We start from the raw sequence: 24,268 nt of genomic DNA on the forward strand, positions 1-24,268 counted from the left end.
ATAATAAACAACTCATCCCACAATACGGACTGATTACCCTATTATCGGAATGGATTCTTCTCCTGTTGACATGCACAGAAATGTCGAAGGGTATCGAATCTGTGGGCAAACTATATCAATCTGCACAGATTAGTAAACAGAGAGATTCAATTACTGGTCTTCATCCGGGTCTTTTTCCTGCCATCAAATACCTGTTTTGTTCAGCTTTCCTCTCCATTATATGTCATATCTATGAATTTGAGCTGTTTGCAAGCAAATTCTTGAATGCTAATGTCAAGTTACTTCCTAATATTTCATATTTCACAGGATTCATTCTATCACTGATGTCATCTGTTCATGCTCCTAATTTTTCTCAGAACTCTGTGATCTCTAGCTTATAATTAAATGTTTTATATCTAACCTCAGATTCACAACTAAAATTGGTCTGAATACTGAGTGTATACAGCACCTATGAGAGTGTGCTGAAAAATTTCTATGAAGGAATTAAGGTAGAACCATGACACTTACACATTGTTCTACATATTTCTCACAAAGTGTTATACACTTGTTACAATGTGCTGCATCATTTGCAATTCTTTGAGAAAAAAGTCTTTCCCTTGTTGCACAAACCAGTCCTTTTTGTTCTAGGTGTTTATTAGAACTTTTCAGCACCCTCCCCCCATTATAGTTATGTCTTGACTAATTTCTTTTTTTATTTCATATAAATTTCTTCAACAGGTTTTCAACCATACCAGCTTTGCTTATTCCATCATCCATATGTAATTTGCCATTTGAACTAAAAACTGTGCCACCCGAATAAGTGAAAAAATTACTTATTCTGCAGGTCTCCCATTGAAAATACAGTTGATTCATTCCTGCTCATTTTCATGGGTTTCCCCCCCCCCTTTTTTTAATGTGACCTTGCTTCACAAAAACCTTTTCTATAGTCCATCCATCCATCTTCAAGGCCAACCTTTCCTAATTGGATTGTGGGGACAGCAGCTGCAAGAGGGACTTCCAATGGTCACAATCCTCCACCACAAAGCTTAGGTGTTCTGGCAGGACTCCAAGACATGTCCACCCAAGGTTCTGGATATAACCCAGTGAGTCCTTGGCCTTCTGCATAGCCTCTCACCCTCTGGCCTGGCAAAGAGGGCCTGTTGGGGGGGAGCCGTGTTGAGAGATCACGTAACTGTGATCTCTCAACATGGAGAAGCAGCAGTTGAATAGGGTTTCCCTAATTGCAGAGCTTCTGACTGAGTCTTTTCTATAGTATATGTTTGTCAATTTTTATTAATTTTATATAATTTTTTTTTGGTATTTCTTTTATACATAAATCAGAAACTCTACTCTAGAAACGAAATATGGAACTTTTTCAAGCCACTTCTGAACCTCGAATAAGTGGAATGGTATCTCGCATTTGGGCAATGAGCATCATCTCCCACCTGAACATTTTCGCAAACATTCATGGTCATGATGAGATTTGAACCTACAGCCTGTTAAGTGGAGAGTGGAGATACTAACCACTTGGCCAACCAGGCTGGCAATTACAGCAGTTACTCAATTTAGTTAAAGAATTCTGAAGATGTACTCAATTTATGTACTTTTATACGTAACATCATTTCATAAAATAAACAGTTGAGTTGATTATCATCAATTTTGATATCAGATTAAATGCTGCTTTTCTTCATAATAAGACCCATACAGATGATGAATAAGAGTGGAGATAGTGTGTGTGCCCTTGTATTACATTTCATTTTAAATCAAAACACCTTTCTATCTCTTTCAATTCTACTCTCTTACAATTTAAATTATATAATATGTATTATTCTGTACAGTGTCCCAATTATCCCATATAACTGTAGTTCTGAATAGCTTTTCTCTTGGCACCTTATCCTATGCTTTTGCAGATTTACTTATAAACAGATTACTTAAACACAAATTCTTGTTATCTTATCTTGTTAAGTAATCCTTAATAATCCCAGGAATCCATATTATCCTGTTTTATGGAATATTTACTATTTGATTTCTTTTATAGTACTCTTTTCCCCATTTCTGAGCTTTCTCACTATCTATTCGATATCTATCTAAATTGAGCTTTCGAGATAGGTAGTTAAAGAGGTTAGGGTGATTTTCAATTTGGAGTGAAATTTGCAAATAAATACAATATGGCACTATGGAGAAATTTTGAGCCAAAGCCAATCAAACAGGAAGATATTCAAGATTTGCATTCTCTGACAATGGGAAATACATTCTGATGAATGTACAGATGCTGCCCTTGTGGTAGAAGGAATTGTGCAAGGTGTAGTTGAGCAGCTGCAGTGGATAGTAGTTGCTGAGATTGCCCTATGAGGTTCCATTAGAATAATAAGTCTAGTTGAGATGACTGTAGGTGTTGGTGCACATCATTTATATTGCTGTTGAGTTCATAGCTGTTGGTAAAGTGGATAGAGAAACTTTTTTTTTGTAACATTTATTCATGTTTGTAGTTTATCTTGGTTAGATTTTTTCACTTTTTTTTTTTTAGTTGGATTTTTGTTGCTTTTTTGATTTTTTTTTTTTTTGGTTGGATTTTTATTATTTTTATGTCTTTGTTTGCTAGAGATTTTTTGTTATCTGCAGTAAATTGTATATGATTAAGTTGTATCCTTCAGTATATGTGGAGAGAAGTTTTAAATAAAGAATAGGGGAATGCAATGGAAAGTGAAAGATTTGCAGATATACTGCCCACACAAAGGTAACCAAGTCTCCTATTCACATGCACTCCCTTCAAATAGGAAATGATAGATAAGTGGCAGCAGGATTTTTCTCTAGCTGGTTGAGAAGGCCTCCCAATTCATTACTATCAGGTAGTCCTGTGTACTATCTAGCAGTAAGACAGAGGAACCATCTTTAATGCTGTACTTACCCTTGAATGGGAGAGGCTGGATCTTTATAGCATATTTTGCATGTCCTTGAAGGCTGTCCTTGCTTTGAAGAGGAAACATGAAATCAAGCTGCTTCAAGCCTCCAATAAGCAAGAATGTGTTTCACCAGGTGATGAAAGACTACCACCAAGAGGTCTAGTTGACATTTACTCCAACCAGAGGAGGTATGGTTCTGAAGCAGTAATAATCCTCAGATACACCAGAACCCCATTTATGTAAAAGGCTACATCATGAAAAAAGGTTGGAGTAACTTAACTTTGAGAGGCTATATGTTGAGCACTGATAGCCTTTTAGAAGTCCGAGCCTAATATGAAGAAGTCATTGAGTGTTCAAATAGCAGATGAGACAGGAATATCCACTGGTGTGCAGAAATTTTAACAGATTTAGAAATGATTATGTGTCTGCACAGTTTGTGTCAATGCTGTTATATGAACAAAAAGAATTCAACACGTTTCAATTTGCAAAGATTTTCTGCAATGAGCAAAAGAGGATGAACATTTCTGAAAAACATCACTGGATATATAACACTTAGGTTAATAAACAGATACTTCAACAAAACGACAATCATGACAATGGAAGGTCCTCATTTGTTATACACAAAACATGTGCACTCAAATATGAAAAGGTTGTGGATAATTTTTTTATGATATTAACATGACTCATTATGAATTCACTCCTGGGCAAGCTGGTTAATCAAGCTTACAAGAACTTGGTAGAATGCTGGTTGATGAAAGTAACAAAAACTTGGTATCTACCATAAATCTACTCTCAAAATGACAAAGTTGTCAATTTGAGAGTAGATCATGGTAGATATCAAGAATTTTTCAATTTCCGTTCTTTTGCAAATCCTCCATTCACCCAGACTCTCTCTTCCTACAGATGCCTTCTACGGGATTAAAAATGATCCTAAAAGGAAGATTTCAATCAGTATAGAGAATCGTTATAAATAAGTTCATCTCAGTTCAAATGACATAAATTATCATGGCAAATGAAATGAGAGTGATTCCATAAACATCCTTAGCAATGGTGAAAAAGTGATGGAAGCAGAACATTATTACTTCTCACAGAAATTCTCTTCAAGGGAACATACACAGTCAAACTGTAAGTCTTGAAATAAAGTTTTTACTAACAAATTGTAAAGAAATTTCTTAAAACAAACACACATGCAGTTAATGTCAATTTTTTTCATTTCATATATTTACCTGTTCATTCTGCTTATTATTCCACAGCTTCACAAGTCCTGATTCTACACAAGTCAATAAATTTCTGCATAAAAAATAATATAAAATGAAATAATTTATTAAAGTTTTTACTGCAATTCTAAGTAAGAAATAATAAGACTATTAAAAGTTGCAAAATATACCATTATAATCAGTCTTAAATAATTATAATATAATTACAAAACAAATTTATATTCACAACTATGAAATTCAAAATTTTGGAGCAAAATAAAAGACACATACAAGAACATGTTTAGACTACTGTTCTTTATGCATTAAGACACAATCTTTATCAATCTAGACACAAGAAGAATGGAAGCATTTGGTTACAGTGTTAGCAAAGAGTACTGAAAATCAAATAGGTGGAAAAGTGACTTATGAGAATAAGTGAAAGCAGCAATATCATTAAAATATAATAAATTTAGTTTAATCCTTTATCCCAGTGAGAGCAAACAAAGTTTGCACCTGAAAATATCTTCAGGACTGAATATAGTGTTGTACTATTTTACCTGGGTAAGTAGTACAACACCAGGCAACTCAGAGCAAAGGTGGAGCAAGCTACCAACACTCCTATCCCAGTATCTCCCATAATTAATGCAAAACACATCTCCTTGTGGATATGTATACTGTTATGCATTAAGGGATTGGCCACTACCCTGACTAGTTTCAATCTTTATTGAGATCTCTTCAGTGGGAGCCAGGCCCAGAGTTGGAGATACCAGGCAGAAGCAGTAGCATGGTCATCTTTACCTATAAGAGTTGCCAAAAGATTTGCCACCTTTTTTTTTTTTTTTAAATTACTCTGGATTTAGAGAAAGATGTTGAAAGTTGAAAATTTATGCATAACAGTATACATATCAACAAGGAGATGTGTTTTGCATTATGGGAGATACTGGAATAGGAGTGTTGGTAGCTTGCTCCATCTTTGCTCTGAGTTGCCTGGTGTTGTACTACTTACCCAGGTAAAATAGTACAACACTATATTCAGTCCTGAAGATATTTTCAGGTGCAAACTTTGTTTGTTCTCACTGGGATAAAGGATTAAAATAAATTTATTACAGTCTAAACTAGTGAAAAATAAACTTTCCCATCTTTTCTAAATCCAGATTAAGTTATAAAAAAAAAAAAAAAAAAAAAAAACGGTGGCAAACCTTTTGGCAACTCCTATAGGTAAAGATGACCATGCTACTGCTTCTGCCTGGTATCTCCAACTCTGGGCCTGGCTCCCACTGAAGAGACCTCAATAAAGTTCGAAACTAGTCTGGGTAGTGGCCAATCCCTTAATGCATAACAGTATACATATCCACAAGGAGATGTGTTTTGCATTATGGGAGATACTGGGATAGGAGTGTTGGTAGCTTGCTTCACCTTTGCTCTGAGTTGCCTGGTGTTGTACTACTTACCCAGGTAAGATAGTACAACACTATATTCAGTCCTGAAGATATCTTCAGGTGCAAACTTTGTTTGCTCTCACTGGAATAAAGGATTAAACTAAATTTATTATAGTCTAACCTAGTGAAAAATAAACTTTCAGCAATATCATTAAGGCAGTAGAAAAATAGAAGAAAATGGATAGGGCATCTCCTGAAGCACAGCAATTTCTTGAAAATGATTTCTGAAAGAAAAATGATGGGTGAGAGAATGCACGGAAGGCCAAGGCAGAAATTTAAATTTCTGAAATAAGTGATTAGAAAATCATAATGCTACAGCTGTGCCCAAATGAAAAGAATGTAATCATGGGAAGAGAAAAATATTTCTTCCCATGACTACAAAAACAAGGAGTATTCCTCTAATTATAAGGGTGGTCTAAAAAGTTCTCGGCCTAACAATGAAAAAACAAATTTATAATTTCAAAATTATTTTTATTTTTTAACATAATCTCCTTTAAGACTAATACATTTATTCCAGCGATGCTCCAACACCATTAGCCCACCTCAGTAAGATCTGCAAAATACCCCTCTACAGCTGCAATCACCTCTTGATTTGAAGAAAAATGCTGACCAGTAAGGAAGAGTTTTAGTTTTGGGAAGAGATAGAAGTCAGAGGGAGCCAAATCTGTGGAATAGGGGTGGATGTTCCAACAATTCATAGTGCAGATCCCTTAATTTTCCCATTGCCAAAACACCTTTGTGGGCAGGTGCATTGTCCTGATGAAAGATGATTTTTTTTCTTCTGCAAACCGGAACTTTTCTCACAAATTTTTTTCGTCTGGTTAAAAGATTGGAATAATATTCCCCAGTTATGGTTTTACCCTTTTCAAGATAATTAATAAACAAAATGCCTTTAGCATCCCAAAACACCGATGCCATGACCTTTCCTGCTGATGGAACCAACTTCGTCTTCTTTGGTGCTGAACAACCGGCTTCTGTCCACTGTTTTGACTGCTGTTTGGATTCTGATATGCAATCGTGAATCCAAGTCTCATCCATAGTAATAAATTGATGCACAAAATCAGTTTTATTCTTGTTAAAACGGTCCAAGCACTGTTCAGAGATTTTCAAGCAAGTGCATTTTTGATCTGCTGTGAGCAAGCGTGGCACCCATCTGACACAAAGCTTTTTCAGTTGCAATTCTTCACAAAATATATCCTACATGTTCTTTTGAAATACCTATAGTCTCAGCAATTTCACGTACTCTGACTCGTCGATCATCCAATACCATATCGTGCACTTATTCAATAATTTCAGGTGTTATTACACTTTTTGGATGTCCTTCATGTGGATCATCTTCAAGGCTGGTACAGCCACGTTTAAACTCAGCAGCCCATTTCTTAATTGTCAAAAATGAAGGAGAAGAGTGCCCATAAACTTATATGAACTTCGAATGAATTTCTTTTGGCGTTAAACCTTCTTTTACAAACAATTTTATAACCACGCAATACTCAATTTTATCCATTTCAAGGGATACAGACAACACTTTTGTTTCAGACAGCAATATAAAACAAACTACTTGATAGAATGACTTGCAATTTCACATGCATGCTTATGACAGATGTAACAACTTAGAAAAAAAAAAAAAATCGTGCCAATAGTGTTGCCATCTATGGTCGAGGCTGAGAACTTTTCAGACCACCCTCGTACTACATAGACAACTCTTAAAATCATATTTAATTTCTTTCAGGGACAATTTTCTATCATGAATAATAACAACAGCAGCAGCAAGTCTTTAGCCAAATAGTCTAACCAGTAGTCACTGGCTATTCTTATTACAAGAATCATTATGGTTAAAATTCTACCTGCTATATCTCCAATTCTAAGCTGAATAATGCTGACCAAATGTGGAATACAGATATTTTTGACAATAGTCCTCAAAAAAATTCAGCCTAATTGGACTAAAAGGAAGTAGGGAATGGGATATAATGGTGGGTCATTTTCTCCACAAATATTTGAGGTGAAAAGATGCAGTTGTAAAAGAGGGAGAAAAAATGATTCAGACCCTGTAAAAAAGGCCACATTATTCAACTTGTTTTGACTAGTTCTTTGATGACTGGTTTACTGACTTAAAAAAAAAATAAAAAAAAAAAAAGAGGAGGAGAGTAAGACTGTGATAGAGTTGAATGAACAACATAAACCAATTTGAACTTTGAACAACTGCTGAAAGAAAAGATGAGACCATGTGAGATGGAGATCCTTTGTTCACAATCACCAAGAGATGGAAATGACTGGATGGCAAATAACAATAACAACAAAGTAGCTGCTTCTAAATGGCAGACAATCATTTACTTTCTAATTACCTGGCTCACTTTTTTTTTTTTTACATATGAAATGTTTTTATGAGATTTCTGATTACAGCCATGCTCCTAATAATCTGAGAGGTATGTGAATGGGGGAAAGTAGAATACCCGATTTGTTTATTGCTATGATTTGTTTCATTTTATATAATAAACACAAAATGTATTGATATCCATTTAATCATTTTCTAAAGTACTCCCAAAGTATCTATTAGAAGTGCAATGACAGTCCAATGCAATTAGGATTTCTTTACTAGTTTCCCAGAAACAATTTTTCTTCCAAACTGATCTGATATACACTTTCTTGAATTTTAATAATGCCAAGTTCCTTTCTAATATCTATTTTTAATATAGTTCTACCAATAATGCTACACAGTCTTCTTTGAATTTTCCCTTATCATTCACATATCAGTAGTCACCAAATTTGACTATTTTTAATACAGCTCTCAAGATTCATATGCTAAATTGGTCTAAACATTGTTTTGTATATTGATAGCCTGGTGCTTTAGCTGACTTCTCTCTCAACATACAGAAATTTAACTTCCAGCTTTACTGGCAGAGTGGGTAAAGCTCTGCTTCTGTAGCACATATGTGTAGTTATTAGGTGGGATGTACAAACTTAACAGATGATGAGTCAGTCTTAACACAATTAAAGAAACTTGTCGCCACTTTATTCTATAGTTGAAAGTACTGCTGATTATAGACCAAACCAAATAAAACAATATACATGTTTAACTCGAAAGTGGAGACAGGAGAAAGAAACACACATGTTATAAACAAATTATAATAAACAGTATTATAAAAATTCAAATTTTATTATACAAAACTTTGTATAAAAAACAAATATCAAATTTGTTTTTGAATACATAAATATGAATATGAAATACATGAATACATTAATAATAAGGAATCTAAGTATTAAATGTCAATAAGGATTCAAAAAATTTTCAGCAGCATACACATATAATTTGGGAGCAATGATTTTTCTCAAAATCCTTACTTTTGTTATTTAAAAATTATCAATCATATAATTCAAAAATAGAGCCTGTGTAGTTCAGTGGATGTGGCGTTTGCACACCACGGCGCTTGGCCACACGAAGGAAGACTTGGTTTCGAGTCTAGTCGCTGACTAGAGGAAATTTTTCTAAGCCTTTTTTCGACCGGTTCCCGAGTTAGTCGATCTCTGGCACAGGCAAGCAGGTTTTTCCTCCCGGAAACTCGGATTTTTCATCCCGTAAACTCAAGAAAATCGACCATAGAACCCACATTATTTCAGACATTAAATATATTGTGTTAGGGTTAGGGACCACAAGATGGCGGCACATTTGAGCCATCTCTCTTCACTGTGTACTGCTTAATTAGTGATAGCCTTGGGCCATCTATCTCTGATTGGTACCAGTGGAGATTGAACTGCCCACTCAGTCTCCAAAGTTAGATAGGGCTAAATGGCCTCGCCTACTCCCCATATACGGGAATAAAAGGGCGTTAGCTGATTTTTTTTTTTTTGTAAATGTAACGCTAAATGTAACGAACCAAGGTTGTTGACTAGGCAGGATAATCGTTAAAAATCCTTTTTTTTTGCTAATCTTTCTTTGCCCATTCTGTTTAAGTGTCCATACCACCTGAGATTAGCTCTGCTAACGCATTCCTGGATGTTGACAATCAGAGCCGGCGCTAGAGTATTTGTCGCCCGCATACAATGTTTATCTAAGCACCCTTGTAACGATCCAGGTGTGTGTGGTTCTTTTACGATAATAAAAATTTTAATTATTTGAAATTTCTTAAATAAATTTTGACAGAACAGCCACACGTTGGTTCGCTAAATGTAACGAACCAAGGTTGTTGACTAGGCAGGATAATTGTTAAAAACCCGAAAATTCAAAACATTCTCAAAAGTTAAAGCAAATTTTGATAAAGCCACTTCACTTTAATCGTTGAATATAATGATACAGGGATTATAGCCTTCTCACCGACCCAAATCGCTAACAAAATTAAAATGAATTTTAATTAAAGTTAAAATTTATTTGAACTAAGGTTTCAAAAATTCTTGCAGTTTACAAGTTACTAAATTCTTAGAAACTTGTAAAAATATTTTAATAATTTTTATAAGTGGAACTCTCTTTTAGGAAAATAAAAGAAACTCAAGATAGATGAGAAAATAAGAAAAGAATTCAGAAATAATTAGAACATTTAATATAAGTATTCAAAAAATAACATCTTTACAGCATAACAGAAAATAAATCAAATTACATAAATATACTATATTTTTTAATTAAAATTTTAGGGTTTTTGATTTCATATTCACAAAATTAGAAATAATGGTCTTAACGTCTAATTCCGCACATATATCATTTTCAATAGCTTTTAACGCCAAACTAACAAGCCTTTTTTGTGACATACTTGTTCTTAAGTAGGTTTTAATCAATTTCAACTTGGAAAAGGAACGTTCACCGCTCGCTACACTAACAGGTAAGATTAATAGTATTCTTAAAGCAATTGAAAAGTTAGGGAAAGATAAATTATTGGACACACTAAAATTAAGAATATCGAAAGGGTTTTGAATATTTAAATTATCCTTCCGAAAAATATCCTGGAAAGCACATAATTCGTCATATAGTTCTATTGCATTTACGTCTTTATTTCGCCATCCTTCAAGAGAATCTCTAAATCGTCACAATTTTTTCGTAAATCTTCATTATTAATTTGTAGTGATCTATACAAGAAATTGAAATTATCATAATATGTTTTTTGGCATTCTATTAATGAACACATTGCAACGTCTAGAAGTGTATAAAACACATTCACTCTAAATTTATCTTCTGGCAATTGTGACATTTTGTCATGATGCTCGTAGTCAAATTGTCGTGTCTATTTTTGTCATCGAACTTCCGTACCAGTTTTAAATTCTTGTTCTCCATCCATCTCTTCACTCAGTTCTTTTGCCATTTTTAGAATTTCTTTAAAATTTGTATCTGATCGATACTCTTATAAGAATATTTTTAAGTTTTCGATAGATTCTAAAGCAAGTGTAATGTTCATATTTTTGTCATGAAGCATTTTACTCACAGGGCTTATTCTGCTAAGTAAATCATGCTCAGTTATAAGAGAGCAAATAAATTTGTAGTCTTTTATTTTAGCACATAACATTTGTGCTTCATGCTGAGTTTCTTTATTAAAATTTTCATTATTTAAAATTTCAAAAAGTGCATCGTAAATTTCTCGTAACTGATATCGTAGAGGGCGGATTGCATTCATTTTACTTTCCCATCGCGTTTCTAATGGCTGTTTCAATGTTAATTTTTTTACCAACTCAGTATGAAGGACATTTCATTCTCTTACAAACGTTGGGCAATCCTTTAAAAGGATTGCCCAACATTTGTAAGAGAATGAAAAGAAATTGTATATTTCTTGAATAATTGCAAAGAAACTAATTGTATCTACATTCACTTTGGATGCATCGCTAATGATTAAATTTAGAGTATGAGCAGCACATGGTACATAAAAACTCGAGGAGTTTTGTTTAAAAGCAAATTTTGAAGCCCATATTTTTCCCATGGTCATACCCTTGACCTCGCATGTCTTCAATGGGAATGTTCCATTATTTTTGCACATAAACCACGTCCTGTGGAATCTGATATATATATGCAAAACCTAAAAAGTTTCCCCTGATCTTGACAATTCCATTGTCACAGGAAACAAAGTGAATAATAATGGTCATTTGTTCTGTTTTACTTACATCAGGTATGCAGTCAAAAATTATGGAATAATATTTAGATTTTCGAATTGATAATAAAATTGTATCCCTGATTGCGTTACTTAAAGTTTCCAATATTTCATTTTGACTGTCTTTACTCAAATATTGTACTCTATGGTTTTGTTGTACAGTCCATTTATCAGATGATCCACGAAAAGCTAAATTTTGGCTACCGAGGAATTTTATGATTTCAATCAAGCGTTCTAAAACACTCGTCCAATGTTTCTTTTCCATTGAGTCTGGCAATCAATAGTAGTTTTGTTTTTTAAATTTTTATCAACTTCCTTCCATTTTAAGAAATTTTTCATGTGAGTTAAACTAGTGTCTCATGTCTATGCAAAGTTGTACTTACATTTCTCCAATCGTTATAACCTTCTACAAGACTACTTGATTCGGTAGGTGCGAAAAGTTTGCAACAAAAGCAAAAAAAACAGAATTTAAAGTTTCGGAATAAATGAGCCATGTTCTTGGCACGAGCTCCCTGTTTTCTATTTTTCTATTATAATACGTGTCGCCAAATTTACAACCATATGTATCTATGGGATATATTATATTTTTATTTTGAACAGGCCCCATTTCAATTAAAACAACTCGTAATTTTTCATCAATATTTCCCCATTCACCTGGATCTTCTAAATTTACAGAGACTAACGTGTTAGTTTCATGGTCAACTACAACCAAACCTTCTCTTAACTGTTTTTCACTTAAATCCTGCGTCTTGATATCTTGTTCAATAGTTGCAAACTGGATGCAAACTGGATGATGCGCACATTTTTCTTCAACCCTGATTTCTGATGTATCAAGTTGGTTACAATCTGCATCAGAATATTTTAATATTTTAATAAATTTATTAAGAGCCCCAGTTTGTATCTTAAATTCTGCTTCTTTCACAGCATGACGCTTATGATTTTCTGCACCGGATAACTTTTTTTTAATTTTTGATTCCCATTCTATTTTATACCCACAAGAAATGATTAAACAACACGACATAGAGACGCAATAATAGTCCACACTGCGCTACTGTCAGTAGCCTACTGAGATGCGTACCATATGACTGGTTAACTAGCAACAAATGTTTTGTACGAAAATTCGTTTCTGCACATAAAAACCGTTCACCGTTTCACTTCAGATAGACTGCACTAGACACAACATTCTGTAGGCAAGCATTTAGCCTGCTCTCACTGCAAAATTGTAAACAGCTGGCTGATCAAAGATGCGGCAATATACAATTTTTTTACTTAAATTAAGGGGATATTAAATCCCACATAGTTTTAAAACCGAATAAGAAACTCAATGATCGGAATCAGAGAGTTTCTTTCCGAATATAGTATAGTAAACTATAAGGTATCGGCGACACTAGCGTTAGCCAATGCAAGTGATCCTAGTACGTAGTACAATACCGGGCAACTCGTTGCAAAGGTGGAGGAAGTTCAGATCGCTATTCTTAGGTATTTTCCATAATGTAAAAACACATTTCCTAGGAAATGTATGCTGTTATTACATTATGGAGGGAGGTCACTACCCAGACCGGTTTCAGCCTTTTTTGAGGCTTCATCAGTGAGTAGCTAGACCTAATACCAAAGTGTATAGCGAAAAGAACTTATGTACTCTGCGAACGAGTTTTCCAAACAGGTGCAACCATTGCACTCGTTCGCAGAGTACATAAGTTCTTTTCGTTATACACTTTGGTATTAGGTCTAGCTACTCACTGATGAAGCCTCAAAAAAGGCTGAAACCGGTCTGGGTAGTGACCTCCCTCCATAATGTAATAACAGCATACATTTCCTAGGAAATGTGTTTTTACATTATGGAAAATACCTAAGAATAGCGATCTGAACTTCCTCCACCTTTGCAACGAGTTGCCCGGTATTGTACTACGTACTAGGATCACTTGCATTGGCTAACGCTAGTGTCGCCGATACCTTATAGTTTACTATACTATACTATATTCGGCAAGAAACTCTCTGATTCCGATCTTTGAGTTTCTTATTCGGTTTTAAAACTATGTGGGATTTAATATCCCCTTAATTTAAGTAATGTTTTCATTGCCGAAATGAAGCTTATTAGCTCTTTATACTTAAGTAACAATTTTGTTTAATTTTTATTCGGTGTATCCGCTTATTTATTTTAATATTGATCACTCTGAAAATTTTTTGTTTTCATGATAAAAATTTTGTTTCTTAAAAATGAACTTATGAATGTGCCTCGGCAGCAGCGCCCCCTTCGTAGCGGCGCCCGCATGCACCGCATGACTGCTTCCGCCGGCCCTGCTGACAATGTCAAGTTCTTTCCTAATATCCTCGTTTTTAATATGATATTGCCATTGATGCCATCTGCTCATGCCTCTAATCTTTCTCAGGACTCTCATGTTTGCGGTCTCTAGTCTTTGGTCAAATGTTTTACTTCTGACCCAGCTCTCAGATCCATAAGTTAAAAATGGTTTGTGGTTTGAACACTGTCTTGTATACAGCTAATTTAGTGTTCCGACTAATTTCTCTCTTATTCCATATGAATTTATTCAATTGACTTCCCACCATACCAGCTTTGCTGATTCTGTTGTCTATTTCTATATTTAATTTACCATCTTCACTAAAAATCGTGCCTAAGTAGCTGAAATGTTTTACTTGTTCCACAGGTTCTCCATTCACAACATAGTTAACATTTTCAATGATTCTGCCTATTTTCATTTTCTTTGTCTTTCTATTGCTGACTTTCATACCATATCTATTACAACAGCTATTCAATTTAGTCAGAGAATCTTGCAGACTTGTAGCGGATTTATTTAGAAGTATAACATCATCCGCATAAAGCAAAGAGCTGACATTAACATCTCCAATTTTGATATCATATTTAATACCACTTTCCTTCATAATGTGATCCATATAGATAATGAATAACAGAGGAGATAATATACATCCTTGTCTCACACCAGATTTAACATTAAACCATCTTCCTATACTTCCTTCAATCCTGACTGCTGATTTACAACTCAAATACAGACTAAGTATTGCTTGATATAATGCCCCATTCACACCATATAATTGAAGCATATTGAATAGCTTCTCTCTTGGCACCTTGTCATATGCCTTTTCCAAATCTACAAAACGTAAATACAGATCTTTGTTATATTCCCATTCTTTTTCGACTATTTGTAGTAAAGTGAAGATCTGATCCTGATAGCATGAATCCAGCTTCTTCTTCACCAAGCTTTTCTTCCACAATTCTTCTCAACCGTTTCACAAGTATACTTGCATAGATCCTGCCAGGACAGGAACACTCAATAGGGAAATACCTCTGTAATTCTCACATTCAGTTTTATTTCCCTTTTTATATATCGGTACTATGAGAGCTCTACTCCAATCATCGGGAATTCGTCCCTCTGCCCAGGCTTTCTAAACTATGCAGTGCAGCCACTGTAAGACTTTTATACCACCATACTTAAGCATTTCTTGTCGAATATCATCTACTCCTACTGGCTTTCCACATTTCAAGTCTTTGATGGCTTTTTCTACTCCAAGTATGGATATGTATTAATGACTGCATGCCTGGTCAGTGTTTTTTACCACTCTGTTGTAATCACTGCTAGTTTCATTGAGCAGTTTTTCAAAGTAATTACTCCATACTTCAAGGATATCTTTTTTCTCCCATTTTCATGTCACCTTTATCATCTCTAACTCCTTTTAAAGCACTCTTTCCTCCATTCCTAAGCTTCTTCAACAACCTCCAGAATATTTTGCCACCTTCTTGATATTTATTTTCTATATTCTTGCCAAAGTCCTCCCATGACTTTTGTTTAGCTAGTTTTACACAGTGTTTAGCATTCTTGCATTTGTCTCTGTATTCTGTAAGAGCAAAATCTGACTTACTTGCCAGGAACTTTTGATATGCTTTCTTCTTTTCCTTCACTGCTTCTTTAACTTCCTGTGTCCACCAGGGAGTTCTGATTTTTTTATCCTTGCAGACAACTTCACCACATGCTTCTCTAGCTGAATCAGTCAGGTCTTTCTTCAAGGCTTGCCACTGAATCTCCATGGTTTGATTCCTGTTCTCAAACTCTTTCATTTTTTTTTCAATAATCTTTGTGTATTTTAGTCTACAGTTCACATCTGAGAGCTGCTCAACTTTTAATCGCTTTAAAACTTTCTTACATGTTATTCTTTTCAATATGAAATTCAATTTTATCCTGCTTAAGACTAAATAGTGATCACTTCCAATTTCAAATCTCCTGTACACTCTGGTGTCCTGTACCAGGGAGAAAACATCACTATCAACAATAACATAGTCAATGAGACTTTTCTTATTCCTTGCCTCTTCTCTCCATGTGAATTTTTGCACATTTTTATGTTGGAACATGGAGTTAGTAATAACCAGTCCATGTCCTGAGCAGAAATCCAACAGATATTTGCCATTATTATTAGCTTTGCTCTTTTCTCCAAATCTTCCCAAAATATCTTTGTATGTCTGAAAATTATTTCCTACTCTGCTATTTAGATCCCCAACAAGGACCAACTTTTCCTTTTTCATTGTGTCAGTTGATTTTTCTAAAGCCTCAAAAAATTCCTCCACTTCTACCTTAGTAGAATCTTCTGTGGGACCATAGGCACAAATAAGTCTCATTGTCCAGTTCCCCATTCTCATATTTGCCGACATTACTCTACTTGAGACTGACTGCCATTCAAGAAGATTAGCCTCGTATTTTGTGTTGAATACTATGGCTACTCCTTCTTTTCCTTGATTGTCATTGCCTGAATATAACATTTTGTATTTATTGCTCAGAAAGATCTCTCCAGTTTTTGTCTTTTTTGTTTCAGTCACCCCTATTATGTCGATCTGGTACTTATCTAATTCCTCAGCTAGCTCCATTTCTCCATTCAGGCTTCTTATGTTGACAGTACCAATCTTTAACTCTGGTGATGTTGAGTTGGGGTTTGTTTTCAGATTTGTTCCAGTAGCTGACTTTTCGCTGTTCGCCCTGGTTCCCTGGAGAATAACAATGGGGGCCTTGTTTAACCGGGCGACGTCCCAGCCGGCATGAAATTTTGTCATGTTGTACCATCATTTTTTATTTTTGTTTAACCAATAAGAATACAATTTGTTGGTCGGCTAAATCCCAAATTGCCAGCCCATCCTCATTCGTTCAGTATCCCAGTAGATACCCAACAGGGTGCACCACGAGAAGATGAGGATTGGACATTAGGTCAGAAGTCCTGGTCTGTTCTTCGCATTCCTTTAAAAGCTATGTGGAGGTCTCCTCTCAGTTATACAGCTTTGACCCTTAAGCGCCCTTTGATTAAATATGGTGGCAAAAGTATGGTTACAGAAATGCACCAACTATGTAATATGGTATGAAAAGAAGGGAAAATGCCAGAGGAGTGGGTGAAATCGATATTAGTGACATTATACAAGAAAGGAAATAAGCTAGAATGTAAAAATTATAGGACAATTGCTTTGACAAGTCATCTTGGTAAGGTGATGTTGATGATATTGACAGGAAGACTGAGAACATAATTGGAAGCATACCTTGCAGATGAGCAAGCAGGATTTAAGAAAGATAGAACTACAATTCAACAGATTTTGACAATGCGGTTAATAGCAGAGAAAGGTAGGAGGAATAAACAAAAACATATAAGCAAGCATATATGCCAGAATTTTGGCATATATGCTTGCTTTGTTGATTTTCAAAAGGCATTTGACAGTATCGACCAGAAAGTGACATTAGCAGTGCTAGAATCCCATGAAATTGACAAAAAACTAATAGCTATATTAAAAGATGCTTATAACAATGCAGTTGCAGCAGTTAGAATAGGTGATGATTTGGGGAAATGGTTTAAAACAAGCAGAGGTACGAGATGGGGTGGGGGGGGAACCAATATCACCAAGCATTTTCATCGCACATTTAGAAAGAGCAATGGATAAAATGAAGGAAGATGCAAAAGGAATATCAATGCATGGTATGAGAATTAGCAATCTGAGATTTACAGATGAGAATGTCATTATTGAAGATGAAAGAGAACCACAAAAAACATTGAAACTGCTAAATGAGAAAGGGAAAAGATTTGGACTTATTATGAACTTGGAAAAAACAAAGACAATGGTATTTAGTGAGAAGAACATGAAACAAAAGATACAAGTGGATGGAATTGATTGATATAGAAAATGTAGAACAATTTGCATATTTAGGAAGTAAAATGACATATGATTTGGACTGTAAAAAAGAAATAAAGATCATGATTGCAAAAGGAAGAACAAATCGAAGGCCAAGAATAACTTCTGGAAAAGCAAAGTGATCAGCCTGCAAACAAAACTAAGAGTACTGGAAACATTCATCTTTAGCAGTACTGTATGGATCTGAAACGTGGGTTTCAGATCCATACAATAAGGAATCAAGAAAACGAATTTTGGCATTTGAAAGAACTTGTTACAGGAAGATTCTCAGAATAGGATGGGTACAGAAAGTCACAAATGAAGAGCTCTATTGGAAGATACAACCAAAGGGGAATCTAATGCAGAAGATTATAAAATGGAAGCTGCAATTATTTGGACACATCTGCAGAATGAGTGAGGACCGGAAGATAAAGACATTCATGTTTGGTATTATGGACGGTGTAAACATAAGAGGTAGACCATACAGAGAATGGATAGACGACATAAAGGACTGGTGGTGTAGAATGGGTTTACAGAAACTGCGACACTGTGCACTGGATAAAGAAAGGTGGAAGAAGATAGTGAAGGAGGCATTGGACACCAACGAGCAGTGAACCCATGGTTCGTGATGATGATGATAATGCATTATCATATGATTCAGGCCCTATTAGAACATAAACACACTTCATCTCTATGAGTTCCCCCCACCCTTAGCTCTTAGCTCCACACACAAGAGGTCCTAAGACACAACAGCATTTGCCCACAAACACACAACTGTGTGTGTGTGTGTGTGCAAGTTGCTCCACTCATTCACTGCCCAGTGACAGAAAAATCTAGCTCTTTCAACTCTTTCTTAACTGCACACAAACTTAACTTTCGCAGATACCCCCCACACACACACTTATCCTCTTCTCCTCACTTTCCATATCATGAACAATTTTATCAACTGATATCTTATAACATCCTTTCAGAGGTGTAAAGCCTTCAATCATATCACTCCTCTTTCTCCCATCAACTGGCAACTGCAGCATACATACTTTCAATCTATTCTCATAATCTACATTCATATCTGGCTATCATTTTTATAATTCTTCTTTGCTACTTTTCCACAGCTCCTTTATCTCCTCCAAAGCCAGGAAGACCAAATGTGTACACAGTACAGATCAGTCAAAGTCTTATGAAGATACAAAATGACTTCCTTATCCTTACAAGTCAGAGTTTGTTTCAACATTACAATTATCCTCTGAATTGTATTTGCAATTTTTGGCATGTGACCTTTGAACTTCAACTTTCTACAACCATAACTTCAACATCTCTAGCCTCATTAGTTACTCTAAGCATAATCCCACTAATATAAATATGCAATGGACATTTCATAACTTTTTCCATCAAAATGCATAACTTTACACTCAATTTATCACTGAATGTGATAGCCATTATCATTTGACCACAACACTTCCAGCCTATTCAAATCATTCTATGAATGTAGTATTTATTAATACATAAAATATGAGCAACTTGCTCAGACATGGCCTCCCTTAAGTAAACACATATAGTTCATTGGAAAGTATAGTTTGTCTGTTAACCCATTTTTGTATGTGAGTTCTAACAACTACTTTTCTAAAATCTTCACAACCTCTTCAGAGATACTGTCTTTTACACTATTCTTGTGCAATAGAATTATCATACATTCTTTCCCAAGATGAGACTCAAATTATACAAGCATGTCAGGGACTTAGACAGCTTGGATGAATATTCGTTTTGCATACGTGCTGTTATCTTATCTATCCTTATTGTTAAATTCTTATCCAGGTTTTGCAATGGTCCAGAATCTCCCTCTCGTGCACCTCTATCTCTTCATCCAATGCAGGGATAACACTGTGTGCTATGTTAAAAACTCCTGATACCTCTCAGCAAAGTGAGTACTCATTAGCTGAACAATCTTCTAAGACAGTGGGTACCATTTGCATCAGTATAGTTATTATCCCACATTCATTCATTCTTTCTTTCTTTCTTTTACTTGCAACATAATGATAATCTTTTGGATTGCCTTTAGCCTGCACAGCCAATTTCTTTAGTATACTCGGATTTCTGGCATTATGTGCATTATTTAAGCATCTTTTCAAACTTCTCAGATAAGATTCATTTGGAGGAAAATTATTGATAGGAAGTTAATAATGATGTAACTTTTTCATGTCATACTACCACATAATATTCTGTACACCTTGAGAATACATATCAGGAATTTGATGATGATTCAAAGCTTTCCATGCATTGCTGATATCCCTGATTGCTGAAAATTTTGTGAATCTATTAAGAATTAAAATAACTTTAAATGTAAAAAGTTGCTGGAAAAAAATTATATTAAATGACAGTTGTGCTTATCAAAACACAGCAGTACATATATCACAATTGGTACATATATACCAACTGTGAAGTTCTGATAACATCTAATATGTGTAATTAATTATTTCTAATCTCTTTTTTGTACAACTTATGCTAATATCCTAGACGATATAAATCTGGTGACTTACGAAACTTATAGGATTATATTTGTTTAGTTTTATTAAACTCATTATTTATCTAAAAACATGTGGTCTCAATCCTGGAAGCTGTTGACATTACAGATGTTCAAATTAACATATAGCGAACAAACATACAGTATTCTGTAGAACACTTCAGCATTTTCTTATTGATTTCTTTCTTAAGAGGCATGCATGCCAAACACAAGAAACTAAAGCAATAACATATAAGGGAATCCCTCACTCTACGTGGTTTTTAATAACATGCTTTTCGAATGAATACAGTTAATAATTGATATTATAATTTATTTAAAATTGGTGTTTTTGCCAAGAGCTGCTTTATAATTTCAAGTGATGCACATGTCTTCATAAACAGTTATACCATGGCAAACATACATAATATAAGGGTAGTCAGCATTGTAATTCAAGCCACCATTAAATAAAAAAAAAAAAATCACATAACGCCTATAGTGTGTTAATAATAATCGTATGATGATACATGGCCATGAGTCTCCTTAACAGAGAGGTACGGCACCATCTCAGTCTCCCCAAATTTTATCCGGGCTCCAGAACTGGCATAGCTGATGAATTAATCCATATAAATTTCTGGATTAATTTATTAATGCATAAATATACAGCATATTTATGGATTAATCTACGATTATGGATTAATAAAGGTCTTTAATGACATCAAATATAAGTGTTCCAAAAGTTTCTTATAAACAGTGTGTTAACTAATGTCTACTACATTATATAGGATTTTCATATTAATAAATTATACATCAACACTGATATGGATAAATGGAACAGGGAAATGGTGAATGCCGATGATAAAAAGAAGTGAAAAGTTAACACTTTAGAGCAAAAATGTGAATTAAGAGACAGGAGTGTGGCAAAGAACATAAAAGAACTTAGGAATACTGACCCTAACCTTGATTGTAATATGCAAGTCTGCCTGAATGTAGGCAAAGCTGTGAGATGTACACACACACAAAAAAAAAGTCACTGCAAACTACCTTCTCTAAACATTTTTCAACAAAATAATTTTCTTTCAAATATCTTTTTTCATTGTTTACTATATTTCATTAACACATTTTCACTTAACACAGCATTTTCATAGGATACACTACTTGAGTAAAGAAGAGACTCCTGTTTTTTTTTGTATTTTTTGTTAAATTGAAATACATACCCATCGTATACTCCCAATCCTTTCAGAGGTCCTTCTCCTCCTTTGACATTGACTGAATTAGTAAAACATTTCAGTTTTCTGTTATAGGTTTTCACAACTTGACTTCTCAGGCCTAAGAGTACCTTGGGGGAGGGGGGGGGAAAATTCATAATAATCCTTCACTTTCTAGTCACAACATGTAATTTTTACCAGTTTTTATATTATGCTGTATAATAATAAAATAACTAACATTCAAGAATTATATTAATTTTTATTATAAGAATATTATAAAAAAGATGAGCAGAACACAGCTACCCAGGACCTATTGAATAATAAGTTGGATTCAGGCCAAAGAGTGATTGAGACTTTATATTTGATGACAACCAAAAATCCATAAGCAGAATGTACCATTACATCCCATTATGGATGGCATTGATTCACCTACATACAAATTAGCCAAAGTGCACACACAATGTACTGGCAACACACCTTCAGATAAAAAACTCAGCCCACTTTAAAGTCAGTATAGAAAACCTCTCACTCCAACACGCTTACATAATGGAAATTGTGTAAGCATGTTGGAGTCCATGACTGTCCCACTCAAAGGTGCCTTAGACCTCATCCAAGCCAAATTTCTCCCAATATCAGCCCTATTTCAGTTCACCATGAACTCAGGCTATTTCATTTGGCAAAGAAAATTCTACAAACAGATAGAGGGGACAGTCATGGTTCTTTGCTCTCTCTCCACCCCTGGCCAACTTCTTTATAGAGACCTTTGAAGAAAATGCCTTAAATTCTGCCCCATATAAACCCACTGTTTGGCTATATGCTACAAGGATGATGTGTTTGCTATTTGGCTGCATGGCCTGGATACATACTCCTCATTTTCTTAACACATCTAAACAATCAACACCCCCAGGATCCAGTTTACCTTGGAAAAGGAAAACAACAATAGTGGCCCTTTCCTAGATACTCTGATTACATGCCAGCCTAATGGATCCCTGGCTTTCTCTGTTTACAGAAAACCTATACATATAGGTGAATACATTCACCAGCAGGCCCTCCCTTGTATAGGATTATAAACACCTTTATATAGCAGGGCAAAATGAATCAGTTCAGATAACAATGCCTTGACTACTGAACTTAATCATATCCAAACCTTAACCAAAAAAAATATTAAAACCAATTAACCACCCCCTTCATAACAGAGATTACTCTAAATCTATCACCATTCTTTATATCTGGGGTACGTCCGAAAAACTAACAAAAATCCTAAAAAAATATTACCTCACAACTTGTTACAAACCACATAAGCAATTGGCATCTCTTATCTCCTCCAAAGACCAGCCACTTCCCCTAGACCTGTATGGAATATACCAGGTCCCCTGCAGTTGCAAGCTGTCCTACTATAGCCAAACAGGCAGGACAGCCAATATCAGGATATCTGAACACAAGGACTACATCCAGTTTCACCAATATGATCACTCAGGGCTTGCTGACAATGCATTGGACACCCACCACAGAATATGCTGGAAGAAGACCACTATATTACACGGCAGCAAGTACAAATATGAATGATTATTCCTGGAATCAGCCTCAGCTCTAAAAAAACTTCTCAAACCTCAACAAATTTGGATGCATGAGACTTCCCCTACCCCAGCCTTAGATGTAAGGCTCAATGGCCTGTCATGGCATTACAGAAACTACCTGGCTTAATTTTATGGCAAGATAGTAAATCCTATATAAATTATTACACTATCTGTCAACTGCATGTATTGGTGGTCAGATTGTGTCTTACAAAATGAAAATCATGACACTTCCATATGAGACTACCTCACCTTCAGTTGAAAGGCTCTTTGCATCTCCTAAACAGGATTTGAACCTTGGTGTTTCCAACCGAAGGGCATCATTACTGAAGATCCTGAAATGGCATCATCCTCTTAAACCCTACCCTTACAAGTTTTTTAGACTCAGTAATCAAATTAAATGAGCATCCACAGCTCAGTCAGTATAGATGAAGCCCTGTGGTTGGAAAGACCTGGGTTTGATTCCTGTCAGTGATGCAAGGAATCTTTATCTGGTCTCTTTCGATGAAAGGTGAGTTAGCTGGTCTCATATGGAGGTGGGGGGAGTCACTTGGAAACTCGGTTTTTCGTCCCCCAGAACAGGCAAACTGGCCAGTAGAACACACACAATTTAAAGACAAGAATACTTAGAGACACAGGGCTAACCACCTTATCTTTGTATCATAGTTAGGAAATCCAAGGATACTTAGAAGGCCATGGGTGCTTTAGTGCCTGCAAAAAAAGCCACTGATAATGATGAATCAAATTAAATTAAATAAATGCAGTAAAAAATCAGGTATGAAAAATCAGCAACAGTACAAAAAATATCAAAATGAAAGGCAAACAAAAAGCAACGAGTAATGCACTATTTTAGATACTTCGATACAATGTTCAGTGAGAGATAATGTGTGCATGCATGTGCGAAATAGATAACAGAATAAGATAAGGTGGTATAACAAAGCCAGAGCTGATAAAATTAGGAGCCTAAAAAACAAGACTACTCTGGAAGAAATTTGCTGATGGGAAATTAGTAATGAGAATATGCATGAACAAGGTGTGTAGTTATTATTATTTTTTTCCAGGTAATAAGGCAGGCAGGGGGGGGGGGGGGAACAGTTTTATGATGACCCAAACAAGAGGCTGTTCTGTCTATAGTATACCACTGCTGTGGATGTAAGATATGACAATCTGCAGATTGCACTTTTTAGGGAAAATATGAAGAGAATGTTTCCAAGGACAGCAGGGAGAATAAGCAAGAA

At 35.1% G+C, this 24,268-nt stretch overlaps 1 protein-coding gene across 2 annotated transcripts in view; it reads right to left on the bottom strand.

Annotated features, from left to right (window-relative positions):
* Nucleotides 1–24,268, bottom strand: part of l(2)k09848 (WD repeat domain 74 lethal (2) k09848) — a 102,307-nt gene that overhangs the window by 68,969 nt on the left and 9,070 nt on the right. Inside the window, exons 3-4 of one of the 2 annotated variants that reach the window (XM_090400456.1) lie at nucleotides 21,466–21,587; nucleotides 4,109–4,172 (exon numbers count right to left, since the gene is read on the bottom strand). In XM_090400456.1, the coding sequence (XP_090256582.1) occupies nucleotides 4,109–4,172; nucleotides 21,466–21,587 (186 nt within the window). The remainder of the gene's footprint in view (nucleotides 1–4,108; nucleotides 4,173–21,465; nucleotides 21,588–24,268) is intronic. The other variant, XM_090400457.1, reaches the window with a different exon arrangement.

Source organism: Typopeltis vanoorti, chromosome 11 (genome assembly GCF_054136105.1).
Source record: "Typopeltis vanoorti isolate ZY-2024b chromosome 11, IOZ_Tvanoo_1.0, whole genome shotgun sequence".
In the NCBI taxonomy this organism is placed as follows: domain Eukaryota; kingdom Metazoa; phylum Arthropoda; class Arachnida; order Uropygi; family Thelyphonidae; genus Typopeltis; species Typopeltis vanoorti.